At 43.2% G+C, this 20,260-nt stretch overlaps 2 protein-coding genes across 2 annotated transcripts; one reads left to right on the top strand and one right to left on the bottom strand.

The window, feature by feature from the left end:
- Positions 1-200: 200 nt before the first annotated feature.
- Positions 201-11,609, bottom strand: RpL17 (ribosomal protein L17). The gene is made up of 6 exons (XM_065440020.1): positions 11,500-11,609; positions 11,214-11,259; positions 11,059-11,099; positions 10,757-10,891; positions 7,855-8,050; positions 201-414 (listed from the first exon to the last, which is right to left on the bottom strand). Exons 2-6 carry the CDS (start codon positions 11,251-11,253, stop codon positions 269-271), a joined length of 558 nt encoding a protein of 185 aa, XP_065296092.1. The 5' UTR covers positions 11,254-11,259; positions 11,500-11,609; the 3' UTR covers positions 201-268.
- A 351-nt stretch (positions 11,610-11,960) lies between these two features.
- On the top strand, positions 11,961-14,509 carry LOC135908133 (lysM and putative peptidoglycan-binding domain-containing protein 4). The gene is made up of 2 exons (XM_065439916.1): positions 11,961-12,639; positions 13,341-14,509. Exons 1-2 carry the CDS (start codon positions 12,310-12,312, stop codon positions 13,803-13,805), a joined length of 795 nt encoding a protein of 264 aa, XP_065295988.1. The 5' UTR covers positions 11,961-12,309; the 3' UTR covers positions 13,806-14,509.
- The last annotated feature ends 5,751 nt before the right edge of the window (positions 14,510-20,260 follow it).

Raw genomic sequence — 20,260 nt, 5'->3', positions numbered from 1 at the left:
CTATGGCCTATAGGCCAATATCTGGCTTTGGCAAGTCAGTAAATTGCCAAAAAATTTTTTTTCGTATAAACATTACGATCCTTTTCACATCTGCTTTCAAAGATTTGACTAATCAGTGCGCTCGGAAAATAATGAATTGAAAACATGACGCCAACAATTTTATAAGGCATAAGATACTCTTAAAAAAATACTACATAAAAGAAAAGGGAAGAAGCCTTTCTGGCCGCATTTTCTTTTAATCATTTTATGGTACAGTTGTGGAAGGGGCTCAGTCCCTCTGCATCAGCTTCTGGCGTGCCATCTTCTTCTTCGACTGCTTCTTCTTGGGTGCATCTTCTTCAGCTGATGGTGCAGAAACAACCTGCTCCTTCTCGCTCAGGATGACCTCTATGTGACAGGGGCTGCTCATGTAGGCTGCAGGCAGAAGAAAAGAAAATTAAATTCTGCAGTTTTACATGCAGGCGCACCGGAGTGTGGGGATTCCGAATTTTGGTCACCTGGGGTTCTTTAATGTGCACATAAACCTGAATACATACCGTAAAAACCGGACTATAGGTCGGACCGGAATATAGGTCGATCCCCCAACTAACGAATTCTCAAAATGAAAAAAAAAAAAAATTCTTCAATGGCAAAAGTACCGAAAGACATGACACCCTTACCGTGAAACATGCGACTCAGGGGGTTGCACAATGGTGACAGTATTTATTTAAATGCTGCTCGCATGTGCACCTGGCCAAGTTTTTAGCGGTATCGCGCGACCATTGACCCGCGTGCTTGTCAGCACCTTATTAACGGCGCTGAGCAGCGAAACAAACGAGATACGCGCATGTGTACACATGCCCTTACTTTCGCTATTTCGCCGCTCTGTGCCGTGATGACAAGGTGCTGACAAACACGCGGGCCGATGGTCGAGCGATACTGTTAAAAATTGGCAGGGTGTACAGTACACCGAAGGGCACGAAGTGCGCAAGCGCTACTCCGAATCAGAGCAACACCTTTGATCAGAGTCGGATGACGAGTGCTTCTCGCTGCCCAGTCCATAGGCGCGTGTGATCTCCACCGCTTTCTAACGGATGCATTCGGCAGTCACAGGCAGCGATCTTAACGGACTCCGCAACCTCGCCTTCCAGTTCTGCAGTCCGCTGCGATCCGGCACGAAATGACGTTTTCTTTTGGTTGTTGCAAGTTGTAATACGTTGCTTTTGCCTCCGCCACTACCGAATGCTCTTTTCGGGTACTTCAATTTTGCGCTGTGCCGCCAGGCTGCCGTGGGCTTCCGCGTACTCAATCGCCTTTTTCTTGAAGGCGACGGTGAATTGACGTCGGCTTCCGCTCATTTTGAAACAAAATGAAAATGCAGCCTTTAATTAATATAACTTTTCACAATGGAAACCGCAAAATGCCGGCACCACAACGTCGCCACACCGCCATAGACGCCGCGCTGCTGCTGATGGCGATGGCGGCTGTTTACTTCATCCACGCATTGTTACAAGACTTCCGTAGTTTTTCCGCCAATGTCCGGTATATAAGTCAAGGGTCGACTTTTCGCGATGGTTTTTTGAAAAAAAGTTCGACCTATATTCCGGTTTTTACGGTAAGCGTTTAGCATTTCACACCCACTGATGTGCGGCCACGATCAAACCTGCGACCTCAATCTTAGCAGTGCTCCAAAGCTACAGAGGAGGGTGTAGCAGAAAGTTAAGCTTCAATATAATGTAGCTGTTCAATTGGCACTTGGTTACATCCAAATTTGCTAAGTTGTAATTCAACCATTTTCAAAAATTAAAGCTACACAAGGGGCCATAAGAAATCTCTGAATAATGGGGCAGTCCCAAAGAATTAAACTTAAATAACAAGCGAAAAAGTACACTTTTCAATTTGCAAGTCAGCAAACACTTCTATGGTGTGATGTCACACCTAATAGGACATCTTTTCACAGCAGCTGTACAGCACACAAATGACCGGAACAAAAAAGAGTTGTCCAATGCAATGTGTTGGTACTCTTAAAAGATAAGATACTCTTAAAGTGCGCATCCATTCTACCACCCAACTTGTACCAGAGCGGTACGACACCGAATGCCATGTTTGTCGAACCAAACTGCTCTCAACATGGTCCGATCAAAGCAGCATCAAACCCCATCGCAAACAAACTACTTTGCTTTTACACCCCATGAAGCAAGTCGACAATCTGAATTATGGCAACTTAGTTCATGGGTATTACATTTTCTATTCTGCACTGTATGTACATCATGTGCAAAAAATTCATCAGATATTATGGCCGCTTATGCACTGGTTCAACTGAAGACCTATAATTAGATTTTATCACAGAACACCTACATTGTTTTATGAAGGTAGCAGTGCCTCGTGTAAGTGCAAGCAGCTTCAAAAAATCAGCCTGCTATTTACAGGGTTTGTCCGTAAAGCTACGAGACAGCCTGCCGTGCGGCGCTGCAGTCACCGGTGGCACGCCACCCGGAGGCAGGATTTGTGGTGGGGTTTCTAAGCTAAGCAACGTACTGGTCAGCAGTTACGCCCGAACTCTGGCACCTGAAGCGACGTAGAAGCTATTTGAGCTTTTGTCACGACAGAAAACGTCAAAAGTGGAGCGTTTTAAATTTTGCTTTCACACAGGCAAAACCGCTTCCCAGATGCTTGCCTTGATTAAGGGGTGGACATCAGTTATTGGATAACATTATGGATCAAATTTGATAAAACTGTATGCTCATTCCGTGTTTTGTGTTTAACTATCCAATTATATTTTGCATATACATAGTAGTTAGCGAGAAATTAACTACCTTCTATTGTTTGCTGAAACAATTAAAATTTAGCTACCAAAAGGAAAACTACAAACAGCATATAGTTGGACACTACAGTGCATAAAGATAGCAATGCTGTAAACAGATTCTAAATTAAACAATTGCCATTTTACAGCCCACCGAAGTTCTGTGTTCATGGTACCAAAAATAAGGGGAAATGTAAATGTTGGCAAAACATTTTGGAGCTGAAAAAGAATCTGCTCTCAGTGTTGCCTTCCCAACACATCTGGCTTTGTGCTGCAAAAAAATACCTCTAGCTGTCCACCACCGCATTCGAGCCGCCACCTGAGGCCACCACAGCCAAAACTGCTGGACCATACTTTTCATTAAAGTTTATTTTCTTCTTTCTAGCTGTCCTAGGTTTTAAGATATTGATGCAGAAAACAAGCAAAGAGACCAAAAACAATGTTTTGAGAAAAATGAGAAACATTACTGTGCTATACAGTAAAAGCTAAACACATACAGACTTGACTAGTGAGCTCCATAGTAATCTGCTTGCAGTACTTCAAGTTTTATGCATTTAGCTTCATATAGCAATTAGCTTCATATAGCAAAACATTACAGCTGCAGCTGTCCTATATCTTGAAATACTGTTGCCACAAACAAGCATGCTGAGCAAAAAGTTTGTTTTCGTAAAATTGATAAAACAGAAAACTCAATTAATTGGAGAATACAATGAAATATTCCCACATTACCAGTTGTTACAGGCTAGTATGCCTCTGGCACATGCCGTAGTATGTATACCGCAGTGTGAAACACTTATATATAAAAAAAAAAAACCTGCTATTTGCCGATTACTGGTGCTCTGCATTTCGCATGCAGCGAGATTGTTCACGAAGAATGGGATGCACGTTCGGCCAATGTTAATTCACAAAAAGGGACATTTAATGTTGTTTGCAAATTACCGGAGCTCCGCATTTTGTTCACACAGATATTTTTCATGAGGAAAGTGGTGCATGAGGGGCATGGCGAACGTCGTGCTATCACGGTATCAGTGCAGATCGCACATGAGATGACCTCTATGGCAAGACAGTAGTCACATTCACCTTTGCCCACTGTTGCACTGCAACTTGAGCGTTACACAAGACAGCAGCGCTTTTACTGAATCGAGGCTTATGATAACCAAGTGCATCTCCACCGCATATGAGCCAGCCGCGGCTGCATCAGCGCGAACAAGAAAATCCGATTTTCATTTGGTAGACAATGTTGAAGCAAAGCCTTGCAGTTTTCTTGGGCCTTTCTGCAAATCATCGGGCTGCAGTAGTTGTGCTAGAATGCTCCATGAACAATGGCCGCTGCCAGAACCACTTATTCGCAGTCACGGGGTGCAGTTTGGCGGCATTCCGCACGGGCAGCAAGCTATTGCCACCATCTTCCAAAGCTACTGCACACTTTTGAAAGTCTAACCAGCGCTTCTGTTCGCCGAAATTATGGCTAGCGGGAAACTGAATTTGACATCGTTTTGTGCCAAGTTTTGCACGCAGATGACAGTGAAAATCTGCCAATGATGTGGCGTGCTTACGGTCACGTATTTCAGTTGACAAATGGAATTGTGCATTGGGACAACTTTGTTGCGGGCTTTTTCTTCATAGCCATTCAACGCACAGAGTAGCGGTGGCGTGAAAACGAAACGAAAAGAGTGGCTCTTTCAAAAAAGACCAAAATGGCTGCAGTCGGAAACTTGGAACAGCAACTACGCGTCACGAAAAAATGCCCTTTTTCTGCACATTTCTTCAGCAACTATACACCTCATCGATGTGACATATGATGCCGTTATGTGTATGTTTCACAGACGTGATACAATGCGCCACCAACCCTCTTACGCAAAGTCTTCAGTTGAATTTTGAAGCAGATTACCCTGACCTTGATACCAACTAGTGTAAGCAAATTTTATTGCAATAGCAATTACCACATTTACTCGTATAATGATCGAACTTTCTTGTAAAAAAAAAAAATGGATGCAAATGCAGAGGTGCAATCATTACACAAGTTCAAGCTTACGTTTACGTAAGCTGTGAAAAAAAAAGAACATATTTTGAAATTCATCTCCACGATGTACGTGTGAATTTGAGGTAAAGTATATGCACGCTCAAATATACATAAGCCACGCAAAAGAAAGAGAACAGACTAGCTGCAACACTGCAGCCCCCATGGAAAACACGGGGAACTAGTCAAACATTATATGGAAAAGGTTCCATATAAAGTCCACGGGTGATAACACTGTCACCACATGCCGTATGTGTTAGTGAAAACGTGTGAGGGGAGCCGACGATTGCGGCTCAATCTTACACACACAAGGGAAGAAAGTAGGAAGGAAGGTGGGGCAGTGTTGTACTGCGCATTCCGCGCGACACATCTTGAAAGCGAGCTGCGTTGAGGGCAGAGTATAGGCACTTCGACGGCTCATACCTTTGCGTGTGCTGCGTTCTCGCCACTGTTTACTTTGAAGCGATAGGCAGCACGAACATCACTTTGCTCGCTGCTGCGGGGCAGAGTAGGTGTACCGACGACTCATACATTTGTGTATACTGCATTATCGCTGCTCAGTTTGTGTTGAAGTGATAGACAGCACAAAGGTCACTTCGCTCACTACTGCTGCTATGCTTCTTCACGGTAGGGTCTTGACAGCAAGTGTCCATGCTCATCGAGTGTGATGTGTTCATGTTTGCAAATTTATACGGCCGATAAAACTGCTATCCTCAGTTTGCATAGCTGTCTATTACTTTGCTATCGTGATTGATGCTTCGCCTTTCTGGTGAACTGAGACATTTTTTGCAATAGTGCCTCTAGATTTTTAATTAGTGGTAGCAATCACAAAAAAACATGCAGCCTGCAATAGTGAGTCCAAAATTTCGAGAAGTAGCCTAGGACATTTTTTTATAAGAACATTTTTTCTTGATTTATTTACAGTGGAGGTGAAGTGCTCGGAAATGCGCTTAACCAGCAGACCGTAGGGAGAAGCCAGAGTTACGAACTGTCTGGTTTATTGAAAGTAATTTCGACATACTAGACAAGGGCGATTCCAAATCACTTATAGCTTAACTTTCAGGTATAACGTAAACTGTTTTGATCAATTTTTATTCCAAATACACCATTGGCCCTTCGCAATAGATACGGCCTCACCCTTATGGGCATAAAAACAGATTGGAATAGTCTCAAGTTACACCGGCCCTGCGTGGAGACGCCCCCTGCTGAACCGGCTGCAGCGTACAGCTCCCGAACACCGTATTTACTCACACAACGAATGCAATCCCCACTTTTCCAATGAAGTGTGTTTTTCTCGCATAATGACCACACCCTGAACTTGCTGCCATGAAGTAGGAGACGCACGGTACAATTCGGCTTCTGATATAGTGTGCGGCACGTGCGACTGTGCGCAACATCGTGCTAAACGCCGAATTGTACCATCTCTCCTCTTTTCTGGATGCTCCAGACACACTTTTGATGTTGTCGTCGTTGCATCATTGCCATGCGTTGTATGGTGTAGGTGTGAGTGAAAGTGCGCGAGGGAAGCCAGTGATTGCGGCTCAATCTCATGCGCCGTCGGCTTTGTTGCGATTTTTCTGCTTTCGAGAGCCGCGTCCCGTCTAGCAATTTACATCTTTTTTTATTACATACACCTTGTTACTTTTTATGGCATACATCTCATTAAAGGGTCTCCTCACCAGGTATGGCCATTTCGAGCTGACAAGCGCTGTGCATACAATGCGCATTAACAGTCTTGTCTACGAAGTATTACAACGCTATGCACCGCAAAAAGAGCTGAGATTTCAAACTGAACACCATTTGCCCTTTTTGTGGGCTCTGTGCTCCCAGCCGCAGAGTCTACGCATATCGCACAAATGCACCTACATTGCACTGTAATAACGTCGCTCGTAGTGATACTGCTTCAATAGACGATTTAAAGTTTAGAGAAATGACAAAACAGAAACCAAATGTCTGCATGTTCTTGTTTTAGTTCGCAACGCAGCAAGAGAGATGTATTTTCGTTCTGTCTACTTGTTCCCACGTTGTGCAGCTGCACGCGCAGACAACGAAAGTAAGTTAACTTTTAATGTGTTCCAGAATGCAATCATGGTGTATGAAACGCTTGTGTCTGCCTCAGTATTCACATAGCACTGACTGCTTGTCAGGTGCTCTCGTGCACAGAGTGCAAAATTGTGTGCTGCATGAAATGAGACAAATGCAACAGTTCACGCACGAAGCCGTCGGCAAAAGTGTGCCGCGGAGCAAAAAAGCGAGAAAAGTGATGGCGGGGCCAGTGACGTATGCGTCACGTGATCCTCAAGCTCTGGTACTGGAGAACGCAGGCAAGGAATTTCGTATATGGAGGTTAGACAGGGCAAGTGGAGAGTGTCTCTCTTGGCGGTGGCCCTCGCCTCCTAAAGTCATAGGTTCATGGCACTGAAATATTGCTCTGCTATTAACGAACCAACTTGAAAAATTCTTGCAGCATAACACTCTCTAGAAGGCACATAACTTCCAGCGTGTAACCGAAATTTGCTATGTGGCCTGGTGAGGGGCCCTTTACTGAAGCTTTTATGCATGAAAAGTGCATTCATTCTGCTTTCTGTTTATGTATTACATAAAATATTGAGAGCAGTAGTTCCTTCAGAAAAAAACTGGCATAACCTACAAAAGACACCTATTTTCCCCATGGTAGGGAATGAGTTAAACACACTATTACACTCAAAAATACAGCCGCCTTGGCCGTGCTTGCCAGCCGCTTACCGGAAGTGCCGTCGCCCAGCATATGAATGGCTGCACTCTTCTTCGGAGAACGAACCTGCTTGCTTTGCACACATGCTAAAGTCATTCTGGCACAGCGTGGTGCATCAATTCACGTTTGTACAGAAATTATGCAATCGGCACAAGAGTCCCACCCCTGGTGGTTCTGCCACAAGTGTAATTCCAAGTTTGCAAGTTACACTTTCCTCGATTATACATTGTCCCCTAATGATGTACTGTATGTGGTGACATTTTATCATCTGCCTACACCAGAAGGTCCCAGTACGCTTTCAAAGATGATTGTACTTACGGTTGATACGTCCATGGGCACGGTAGGTGCGCCTGCGCATCTTAGCAGCCCTGTTAACCTGGATGTGGTCGATCACAAGACGGTCAACATCCAGACCCTTGTAGTCAGCATTGCTCTCAGCGTTACGAAGCAGCTGCCACAAGAACTCAGCGCTCTTCTTTGGCCAGCGGCCCTGAGTGCAGCCAAAAGCCTTAGCCTGCAAAATGTCCCCACAAAAAAGTCACATTAGAAACGCACAACATGCAAACTATTACCCACAATTCGCTGTGCCACAAGATCATGATGCTGAACGCGTACAAAAACAAGGAAACGATCTATAGTGTAATTTGCATGACCAAAGTCACGTGGTCCTCCTTATACCAGAACATACATGGGAATTTAAACAGCATGGTGGAATAGTTTTCATTCACAAGATCATATCATTACTAAAAGCTATCAACAAGATATGAGCCGAATTTTCAAAACGGCAGTCGAATGTGTTAGTTTCGGCAGAAACAATCTCAGCGGCACATGTAGAAAATTATGTGCATGCCGTATATCTAGTTAAGTCCCAACAGTTACCTTATTATCACAACTGCTGCCTCATAATACAGCAAACAGCTTATTGATAACATGCAAACAAAAATTTGTCTGCTGTACTGATTTCTGAAATATATCCAAGTGTGCACTGCCTAAGGAAACATTACAGTGTGGCCTATGATGTGCACAGTGCTAAAAACATTGCAGTGGACACACAAGTTATAGCTTGTTCACATTGAGGTTGGGGGCTTGTAATTGTCAACTATAAAATGTACATAAGTGACACTGCTTTGGAGAAACGGCTTTTCTTGTGCTAGTCAGTTTGAAACCAGTTTTCATCACAAAAACTTTTTTTTTAATTTAATGACTATAAATAATCCAGTCTTCTTTTATAATCCAACAGCTCAGTTGCGTATTCTCTTTTGTCGTGGTTTTAGTTCTGCTGTAGCTGCTAACCTTTGACAGTACCTCTATATGTACTGGCAACCATGCTAACCAGGCACCTACTGCCCCTATCAATCGTGACATGGTACGAGTTAATAGTGCTGACAAAAACAAAAAAGGGTTGGTGTGCATGCAGCAGACATCGCCAAATCCTGGCTGGAAGCTTACCACTATCATTGAAAAGGTGTACAATCAATGCATTCTTCCATTGCTAACATATGGGGCAGAAACTTGGAGGTAGGCAAAGAAGCTCGAGAACAAGTTAGGGACCGCGCAAAGAGTGATGGAACGAGGAATGTTAGGTGTAAAATTAGGAGACAGGAAGAGCAGTGCGGATTAGAGTGCAAATGGGAATAGCAGATATGCTAATTGACATGAGAAAAAACTGGAGTTAAGCAGGCCATGTAATGCGTAGGATACATAACCGGTACACCACAAGAGTTACAGAATGGGTGCCAAAAGAAGGCAAGCGCAGTTGAAGATGGCAGAAATCTTGGTAGGGTTATGAAATTAGGAAATTCGCCGGCGCAAGTTGCAATCAGTTGGCGCAGGCCTTCATACTGCAGTGTACAAAAATATAGGCTAACAATGATGATGATCATTGCATGTAAACAGTGGCAGCTACTGGCACTGAAAGGGTCCTCCATAAAAAATTGCACGCAACGGCTCCAGTGTGAATGCACCCTTAGTGTGTTCCCTCTAACAGTGTATTCCTGCAACACACAACAAGAGCCTTTCCATCTTCAATATGTGGATGCAAGAATATTCACTGTGAAAGGTAGTGCCTGTCCACCTTCCGAAATGAGGAGGAGATGGGGGGCAAAAAAATGTGGCTTTAGCAGACTCGTCATTTGCCCATGGTTTGCAATTATTATCCATGAGTGATAAATGTATCCCATGACACGACCGGGCTGTCGCCATTGCAAACCAGTTGCGCAAGGCCACATGGTTGGCTGGTGATTTATAACTAAGTCTATCTTGTGCATAAGTTATGTCCGAGACACTACAAAGATGCAACGGCCAAGTTATGCTACTGCAAGAAAGTGGCGAAGTATAGCTCGTCTCAGGATAACGGTGAATAACTGGGTAAGAAAACAGCATACATCTTGAAAGTAGGATGCGCGTACGTTCATCAGCAGAAGTTCACTGCAATCGCAAAGTATGTGAAGTTATCACGCAAAGTACCAAGGGAATTGCTTAAATGATATTGCGCGACATAAAAACGACACGGACGTGAAAGAAGACGACACACCAAGCGCAAACTTGCAACTAAGTTTGTTGTGCCACTGCATCATTTTATACATGGCAGGCAACGTAGATCGCGCATGCACTTACAAGGAAATGAAGTGCGAATTCATGCAACATGGTTATGTGTCGTGTGATGCCGCGTCCAAGTAAAGTAATTCTTTTTCTGTGAGAGCCAGAGACGGGAAGCTGACACACGCATCACCCAATTTCGCGATCATCTGCGCTTCAGATATCTCACGGATGAGCTGCGTACTGCCACGGGAAACAATCGTACATTGATCCTCAAGAGGCTTGCACCCATGATCACGACAGTGGATCGCCAAGAAACCCCCAGAGCCGTTTTTGACATTGTTGCTGTGCTCGCACTTCATTTCCTTGTAAGCGCATGCGCGATCTACGTTGCCTACCATGTATAAAATGACGCAGTGGCACAATAAACTTAGTTGCAAGTTTGCGCTTGGTGTGTCGTCTTCTTTCACGTCCGTGTCGTTTTTATGTCGCGCAATATCATTTAAGCAATGGATTACCAGCTTGCCCGGAATGCTGCTCTCACCAAGGCAATCATGCTGCATCACGTTCCAAACGACATTTTATGACGTTAGCCAATTAAAACACTGCTATTTGCGGCTGTTTTATCTGGAACACGATACAACATCAAAATGCACAACCCGGCGACTGAGCAGCCACTTACCTGAGCTTTCCGGCCCACGCCACCGTTGAACCGCCGGAAAGGCACGATCTCCTTTTTCGCGATGACGTTCTTCAGGTAGCGCTGGGCCCTACGCAGCGGCATGTGCTTGATCGCCTGTGCCGTCTCACGGGTGTTCTGCGCGACGCACAATCCAAAGCCCATTCGTTAGGTCACAACATCATATCGCGATGTGTGACAAGCAAGACACGCGAATGATTACTGTCCTGTACTACAAATGTCGCACGACGGTAACTATCGCAACATGCGGCGAAGCTGAAACAAGGAGGATCAGCACAACGAACCTTGAAGTGCACCCGGAGGTTGGAGCCCCGTGCCTTGCACGCTGCAACAAAAACAGACGATTAAAATTACACACCACGCAAACCCTACTGTTCGAAATTCGGCATATGCAGATGAAAAATCGGACGACAGCCATTCGCCGACTTTTGACACATACACTTGGTTGCATTATCCGGGTCAACCGAGTACCTCCCCATCACGACCTGCACACATATGTGATGAAATGTAAGTTTGAGTCATTTGCTACAATGGAATTCTTGACTGCCGGGCGAATGTACAGCTCAGTCACCGAAAGCACCAAACATGCTGAGCCGTAACCGTGATATCATTGCCAAACATGCGGCGTTGACGCATTGTGGTGAATAAATACATATGACAGTCGAAATATAAGCGATTAAACATGTTACTATAGGCAAGAAAACCAAAATTTCATCCATATTTACCTCAGATGAGCCGCGATTGCAGAATTACCAAACCAAAGCCTCTCGGCTTCCACAGGAAAAGGACGGAAGCAAATTTTGCGGAGTTGACGTCACGTCCGATTATAGTGGCCAGCAGTGTTTTGTAGTCGGGCTAAACGTGCTTTCATAATATTAACGCTCATAAAAAAAATGTTCATTACAACTCAGATTATCATAAAAGAAAGTTGGTATTTAAATAGTTCGCTTTCTACAAAGATGAATGAACGAGTGCGTTGTGTAAAATAATGTGGTGGCGGTGTTGTTTAATTTTATCATTTGCACAAACAAAAATATTTAAAAAAATATAACGTGGAATAACAACAAATTATTGTGAATACACTGCCTTTTCGTTTGGGAATATCTCTGTGGTTTATTGTTTTACATTAACCAATAAGTTCTTCAATTTTAACTTTCAGTTTTCACGAACACGGTGTGAATGGCTGGCGCTGTCACGTCACATCGAAGCCTACCCGCATATCCATATATCCATATCCTGTAATCCGCCAGCTGGCTAACTTACGCTACAGTGGCTGGAATATTTCAGCCACTGTACTTACGCACCGCACCAAAGACAGATTGGATAGAGGATGGGACCCTGTACGGTGTTTGTAGCGACAAATAATTGTTTGTGCTAGCCTGCTAGCTCCATTGACATGCTGCCTTCTCACCTACGTGCATCTGAAACGGCGCGGGACGTTTTTTTTACCTGTACCTTCAGCATAGGTACCACAGTAAAAAGTGAACGTCGGGCGTGATGATGGTCATCAGCCTGTTCTCTGTTATCTCCTTGCCATGGTGTCCCTTCCCAAAAGATGGTCGCTGTCTAAGCCCAAGAGCCGTCACCGGGGTCCTCGTTATCACCGAGGCCTCCTGAGGACTAATTCGGAAGGAGACGAACAACAGGCTTTTATTTTCGCCGACGGAGACGACGTCGCTTCTGATGAAGTCGGCACTTGGGATGATGCGACAGAACTCAGACTTCGTGGAGGTCAGAACGGTTCCAGAGACACCGGCGACAGAAACAAACTTGGAGCTCGAAGGGCTCCACCTGCGGCAGTGTTTGAGCACCGTATTGTTGAAGGCGAAACACTGCAAGGCATCGCGCTCCGTTACGGATGCACGGTGAGCATTACCTTTGCTTAGTTTTTTTTATCCTACGATTGCACTGATCATTTGGCATTTGTACATACAAGGGCGGCTGCCATGCGTTGAACTTGGCACATTTCTAAGCAGGACGTTCACGACATTGCGAAAATAACTCTGAATGCCGAGTTGCTCGCGTCGAAAGCTTCGCATATGGTACTTTCAAAACTAGCTGGAAAGTGGGACACGTACAGAACAGTGTATGTCACCTATTTGGTAGTGTTAAGGGAGATTAATCACTCATTCCATTTCGATCAGATGTGATCTTTCCGTCGACAAGTGTGTTCTTTCACATTTATATGGATGCGTAACTTCTTTACTTCATCTTTTTGGCTTTGTATGCAACTTTATATTGTCGAATACGAAAGAAATAAGGCAAACAAATTGAAGACACAAACTCCACTGTGTAATCATTTGGAATAATGCCAAAATATTTTACATTGGGGCTTGTCAAAAAAAGCTACTACACAGTGGTGAAAAATTAAGAGCACAATGTTCTTGTTAAAGTGGCAACCATCGCTTAACCATTAATGGCCCACAATGTCTTTTAAACCTTTCATCTGACTTATACCCCATGTCCACTTGTTCAGTGCAATGTGAATATTAATGAACATGTAATTTATGTGGAGTAGAAAGCACATATAGCTTGTAAAGGTTTTTTTCCTCTATTACATTTACAGGTTGGCGCCTTGCGACACTCCAACAACCTGCTTAGTGACCAGGACTTCTTTGCCCTCACTGTGATCAAAGTCCCTGATCGCATCCACATTGCAACAGGACAGCTTGTTGACACAAATGTGCCTGCTGATAACACCATCTCTCTTGCCAGCGATGGTGCAGAGTCACCGCCGGACAAAGCAATCCGCTATTGGAAGAACCTCGACGATAAAGTGCAAGCAGCCTTGCAAGAACGTGGTGCGGGAGATGACGGCATCCAAATCGACGAAGTTGAGGACAGCTCAGTCGACCGTCCTGTCTCACGTCCACAGCCCGATTCATCAAGTGGTGCAGACTGTGGCATAGGATGGTGCGGTATAATTGCGATTGTTGTCATTGTTGCTGTGCTTGTGCCATCCTTCTATGTGCTGTACATACTCGTCTACCAAAAGGAAATTCATGATGGAGCAGTGCAGTTGAGGAAGTGAGTGAACTGCAGCGTGGGAGTCGCCAAGGCTGTCTGGCACAGAAAATGCATTTGTGATGGTGTTTTTGCTCAAGATGGAGTGACCTGTTGCATAGAGCTTTGCACTGTTGTTGCTGGTAGGGGTATTCACCGCTTTTACTTTTCTGCTCTCACTCATCTGCACAGCAAGCTGCATATGCGGCTCTTTTACTTACCCATTCGTATGGATCATTGATACAAATAATGAGTTTGTGAGAGCTTCCCTTTTTTTACACACACTGTTTATTTTTTAAGGTGTGTTTTTTTTTTTGTTGCAAGTAAGCATTCATACAGTATATAAACAAATGGTGATATATGGATTGCAGGATGCCATCTTGTTTTTTCACATCAAGCCTTGATGTGGTAAAGCCTCGCACAAGTGATGAATGTGCCTTTACCTTCAACGTTGTGAAAGCCGCTGATAAGCAGGTGTACCACAGGGTGTGCATTCTTAGTCGGGATTTTTGTACTTTGAAGGTTGCTGAATGAAACCATTTTAATAAACATAGTGTGTAGGCTTTATAAGATAAAACTGCAATGTCTAGAATACATTGTGTATGCTGGAGTTCTTGAAGTGCTATTGTTGCATAGTCTGTACAGAGAAGGATTTAAATACATAGGAAGACATAGGCTTATTCTAAATGATAACAAATAAAAGACGGCAGTACTGATTTGTCATCTGCTGAAGTGTGTTGTTCTGTGGATGTCATTTTCCAAGGTACTCATCATAGCATTTGCTTATTAAGTCTTCCATCAAGATGTTTCCAGGGCACACCAGCTGCAACTTTATTATTTGACAAAGCTGGTTATCTAGTTGAAGCCTTTGCGCTCCATACAAGCACATCTGAGCTCCTTATGACATTTCTGCATGTTGGAAGGGCATTAAAGTCCAAAGGTCTGCTATAAAGGGTCCAATCAAATAAAAATGTCCCTAAAAGCTGGTACTGCTACTACTTTTCAGCATGGTCACCTTGGGTGATGCGCATTATTCACAATATTGCCATAGGCACATGAATAGTGTATGAAGCCTCTTCAGTGGTCTATTCAGCCTACTAAAATATTCCTGGTGCAGAATGGTACCAGAGTCAGCGTGTTAGTCATATTGACAAGGAAAAGCAGCATAAATAATGAGACAAAGGTAGATGAGCACCTTCTGTTGATGTATCTTTTATTTTGTGACATTTCTCACTTTTTTTGTATTGATACAAGAGTGAAATCGCCTGCACTTGTCATCACTGAGAGCATCCTTTGTTAAAAAATCCAAAGCTTGCTGTAGGTGTAGTTAAATTAAATGCATGCAAGGGAACACGTTAAAGCCATTTTTAGTGATAAAATTCGGAACATCACCTAGCCTGTGATGGAAACAGCTGCCATCCTTGTTATGCTGAACCATCCGATACATTTGCTCAATTGCGCTCTTAATGAGGCTGGTGTGTGCCCAGGATTCCTCAAGCTTGACTTTGTATGGTGTACGTCCTTCATTGATGCCACCAGGGAAGACCCATTTCACACATCTATAATAGTATTGGTGCATGTGGGACTCAGCTGGCAATGAATTGCATTGAGTATCATTTCATGCAACTGTAAAATCCAGAAAAGCATTCTATTTCTTGAACCTAAATGCTGTGAACACCTTATGTAAGCCCTTAACTGCCATGGGAAATTTCAAAAAAAAAATAATAATAAAAAGTAAATTTTTCTAAAATCTCCACTTATGCCACTTTTCTTCTATAAAAATATACCATGCCCATATTACTTTTACTGCTCTTGTTGAAAAAAATTGCTGAATACACTATGTTTGTATTTGTGTGTCAAAGTTGCAAGATAGTGCAATCTTTGTCATGAATAGTTGAATCGTCATAGGCAGTTAAGAGGTTAAAGATCTAAAAGCAAAAAACTGTAACAGCAGGTGTAAGGGCCAAAGCTGGATCTTTGCATATTGCATGCTTTTGAGTAACTTGTGTTTGCCTGTGTTCCCACTCTTAAGAAAAAGAAACAATTCAAGAACTACAAAATATGAAGTCACCTTGTTGAAAAATTTGCAAAGCTATATTAAGGCGTAACTACACATTGCTTTCCCGCTTGAGGAAGTATGTGAACACAGCGTTTCTAAGTTGCGTCAAAGGTTTATTGTACACAAGCACCTCAATTTTATCGCTTGGTAGAATACTGGTGACATTGTGTGCAAGCGCTTTAAGCTTATTGCTTGTATAATATTGGTGTTCGAAAGTTTGTAAATATGCAGGGAAATATTAACTTTTCGCACATGCAGGAAACTATCAGAGAAAATTTGCAGTTAGAAAAATATTTAGTTTGAAAGGTCATGATACAATGGTTTTCGAGAAGCTAAAGGTAATAACTAAAGAGCACTCATGCAGTTATAAAGTTCACCGACGCAGTGGCACCAAAAGCACCTTATAGATTGTTAGCACAGAAGACCACCACCTTATGTAGGAAAGGGAAAGTAGCAGTATTAAGTTCTTAAGCACACTTAAATGTCATTGAAATTACTAGTTTTTAAACAGACATGGAAGTGCCCTCACTTTATTTTAAATTGCATATAAATGTCTGGCAGTTTGAAATTATAATAGTATTCAAATAAGTGCTCGACTTGTTTTCTCTTGTTAAGTAATGTCAAGCATTCTTGCATTTTCAAAGTCCAAGTGATGTCCGGAAGGAAACTGACTAGAATGATTTGTTCTGTTGTGAAAAGTCTTGGCTAATTACTGGAAGTGTGGAAATGCAAGGAACAAGATTACACACTAATGCTGACTTTCAACTTTCTTTTCTTTTCTTGACTGATATTAAAGTGAGTGCTCATGTCTGTCCTTCCTGTGCCTTTTCTTTCCTTGCTTTCAGTTGTTTGCCATGATCTGCCATCAGTAAGCCACAATGAAGTTCGTTGCAGAAGTCTGTTCAAACAACACTTCATAGTTTTTAAGCTTTGCTCAAACAAATTTTCCATCTGGAATGTCCTATGCCAGCACAGATTTTCTTAAATGAAAGTACTGGATGGTCAGGTTTCAATCAACACATAGTCTAGACCACACATTGGAATGGCTGAAGAAATCGGTAAATGTCTAGGTTTTACATTTTTTTTTTCCAACGTAGGTCTTGGCTAGGTGTTGTCTAAATCTATGTCATACATATTGCAAATCATGTGAAGTCTTGCTGCGATTGCTAAACATTTGCACAGCTGAGGTCCTACAGTATTAAATAGTCCTGTTTCATTCCCAAGCTGTAAATTCGCTGTAAAAAATTCGCTCAAAGGTGCCTGAAATTTCAAAATGTTTGCCAGCGTTCACTTCTTGGTTTTTAAATTTGGACTGAAGTTTTTTTTTTCATTGCATGGTTTAAACGGCCACAATGCAGCTTAAGCAATTGTGGGAACAGATTAATTCCCTTACAAACAACCAATGTGGTCCACTCTATTGGGTTAGACAGCTATCTCTCAGATAAAGCTTTATTTAGTTCGATGCTTAAACTTAAAAGGACATTAACAGCCTATGTTGGTTATTTAGCCAGCTTTCCTGCAGTTTTCACAGAATGACTGGGACTGCTTGTTACTGTAGTATGCATCTAGGCTGCAGTTTGGTAGTAATGCCTTTTCTGATGCTATTCTTTTTTGCGATTTTTTAAATTCTTTTTTTGTCAGTGGAGCGATGCTCTGCCCACGTTATTGGATAATAGTAGGTAATACGAGTAGCAGAGAATTTAGTGGAAGGCAGTGCTACAAAATGGGGGCCCTATAGTTGACACATTCTCTATTGAAGATGTATGCAATGGAAATGTCACTGTAGCAACACTGGTGATGTCAACTTAGCTGTCTCATGCATCTGTGTCCAACTTTCTCGTAAATGGTGCATCGGATGTCCTTGCCCCTATGTCCACAAATGTGCCTCCACTCCACTGATTTGAGAGCGCTGTTGCCAATTACTGCGCTTTGATAACACTCAGATTCCAAAGCTGTGTAATTGGATGTTTTTAACATTTACTCAAAGGCGCCTGAAGTAAGGGGTGCTTCTCTGGCATCTGCTTATTCCTTGAATCATGGAGCAAAAAGAAACGGTCCCTCCGGTTGAGGAGCAATGCTGCCTCCTTCTTGGTAGAGGTGAGGAAGACATTCGAGTCAGGTCGTGTTTGTGAATATGAAGGTTAATGTAACTTTTAAAAAAATTTTGTTATAATTACCACTTTGCACTATGAACTGTAAATGGTGGTAAAGAAGAAATCATGAAGTAGTACTGCTTGGGAGGTTGAACTTTTAAGTCTGTCTGCGGGGTAATTATTTTTAAGTTTTACAGAATTTTTAAACATCGCCTACGGCAGATTGCATAATTCTAGTCCTTGGGCTAGATTATTCAAAGAAGCGTACATTACTTGCATGAAAAATTTCAAACACATATTAAACTATTAACAAAACATCACTAATTAACTTCCTAATTCACAGCACATATTGCTATCTACTAATTGTAGCTGGCAGTGGCGTACCAACTATTTTTCAACTGGGGGCGTAAGCCATATCTCCCTCTCTCTCTCTACAAACACGCACACACAAGCACACACACACACACACACACACACACACACACATATATATACATATATATATATGTATGTAGGCTGAACCTTTCTCTGGATGATCCAGTTTTAAAAGCCAATGAACAACGAATGAATGTGTGAAACGTTCATGTGTATGTGTGTGGGACGTTGCGGCCGGGGTGGGGTCTGGCGTTTATGTATGTATGTATGTACGTACGTATGTATATATATATATATATATATATATATATATATATATATATATATATATATATATATATATGAACAGAGAGAGAGGGAGGGTGCGGACTGGAAAGTGACCTTCGTACTACGTGTGGCCTGGGATCACTCTGCTGCCACTACTCTGTTGGCCACACCAACAAAAGTTGTACTGCTCTAAACCTGCATATAAGCTGCCCATTTGACTTCTGCTGTAGATGTTAATTTTTCGTATGCTTTACCATAAAGCCTGACATGGAGGGCTTCTGCCAATTAAGCAGAGCAGAGCGAGTCGGCGTACAGTGTGGGTATGACGGGGGTGAGGTAGATGCAGCTTTAGTGCCGCTGACCAATAAACTATGTCACATTCTTTTATTTAATGTGTTAATGGCATGTTCATTTATTGTAAGGTTTTCATAAGAGGTTATACAGAAGTTAACAGTCATTACTGGGCAGAGAAAGCTTTGAGCGGTCCCATGCGGCATGTACTGTAAAGTTTGCCTCCCTTGCGGATTACCCAATTGCCATTAAGTGGGAGTAAAGAAGATAGGAGGGTAGGAGGTTAGGTCTCGCCATGGCAGCGGCCGAGCAGACTGGCAGGATGGGCGTAGTGGGTCCAGCCAGAAGGGTAATCTCGTGACAGGCCAGGGTGCGGTGATACAGCAAGTGCCAGATGGTTGGGGCAGGTCAGGTAACCTTGAGTGGGCACAGCTATCCATCTTTGCAGAAAGTCCTAGAGTCTGGCTGAGAGCTCTCTTTGCACTTGCTTCTTAAAAACCAGGCAATTAACTGTGCCGAGTGTTATACTAAACGACGAAGACTCGAAAATGCGACCTTTCAGCAAAATTAAAGCAAGAACAGTGCAGTGGTGAGTGCAAAACTTTTTTCGAACACACGCAGTGAAATATGCAGGATTCTACCATATTTCTCATGGTCACTAAGTTTTTTTTCCCTAGTATTTATAGTGGGCACTCACTGCAACAAAAGTCATAAGAAGAGAAATTGTTATGACATGAGATCCATTGCATAAATGTTATCAAAGGGTCTACAGGTACAGTGCAGTGTTTGTGAAAGTACTCTAAACTTCAGAAAGTATGACAGGAGCCAACACCACCTCATAACACAAAACGAGCTCGGAGTTGCGACGTGGATCTGTACAGTAAAGCGGCAGCCCATGCAGCGTAGGATAAATGGCGATAATCGAGCTACATTGTTACATTCAGGCGTTCATCATGCCAGGTTTGTCATTGGAAATGCTCCAGTCCCAGACAACACCAAATCTCCTAAGGACGTCACAAACAAGTACTGAAGCTCCACATCCAGAAAAGGAAGTCGTATATATGTCCCATGGACTTCAGCAAACGGACCTCCAATAAGCTTCCCGGTATAGTACTTGAAAGGGCAGCTACGTGCAATACCCACAAGTATATATTGTGGGAGTCCTTCGGTCTACCGGGGCGCAGTCGCTGCTGTGCCTAAGGCTCCGGACTTATTCGCCATTGCGAGGAAAACCTCTCCCAAATGCCTACCCCTCGACCGCGCGCCGTTTTCCCCGGGCGCCGCGGCCGCGTCCCGTGACGTCATGCTACGCGGCCCTGCGATTGGGTCGTGGGGCGTGACGTAGGGAAGAAGCCCCGACTGGGGACGATCGCCGTGCGCGGGGGAGTCGGGCTGCGA

The sequence above is a fragment of the Dermacentor albipictus genome, chromosome 1, assembly GCF_038994185.2.
Source record: "Dermacentor albipictus isolate Rhodes 1998 colony chromosome 1, USDA_Dalb.pri_finalv2, whole genome shotgun sequence".
Lineage (NCBI taxonomy): Eukaryota > Metazoa > Arthropoda > Arachnida > Ixodida > Ixodidae > Dermacentor > Dermacentor albipictus.
The sequence above is the reverse complement of the archived record's forward strand: the minus strand, read 5'-3'. Positions and strand labels throughout refer to the sequence as shown.

Coding starts and splice junctions, on each gene's coding strand:
- RpL17 (XM_065440020.1), bottom strand. CDS start 11,253: ATGGGGAGGTACTCGGTTGACCCGGATAATGCAACCAAGT. Junction 8,051..10,756: donor GCGTGGGCCGGAAAGCTCAG/GTAAGTGGCTGC, acceptor GACATTTTGCAG/GCTAAGGCTTTTGGCTGCAC. Junction 415..7,854: donor TGCCCATGGACGTATCAACC/GTAAGTACAATC, acceptor TTCTGCCTGCAG/CCTACATGAGCAGCCCCTGT.
- LOC135908133 (XM_065439916.1), top strand. CDS start 12,310: ATGGTGTCCCTTCCCAAAAGATGGTCGCTGTCTAAGCCCAAGAGCCGT. Junction 12,640..13,340: donor CGCTCCGTTACGGATGCACG/GTGAGCATTACC, acceptor TTACATTTACAG/GTTGGCGCCTTGCGACACTC.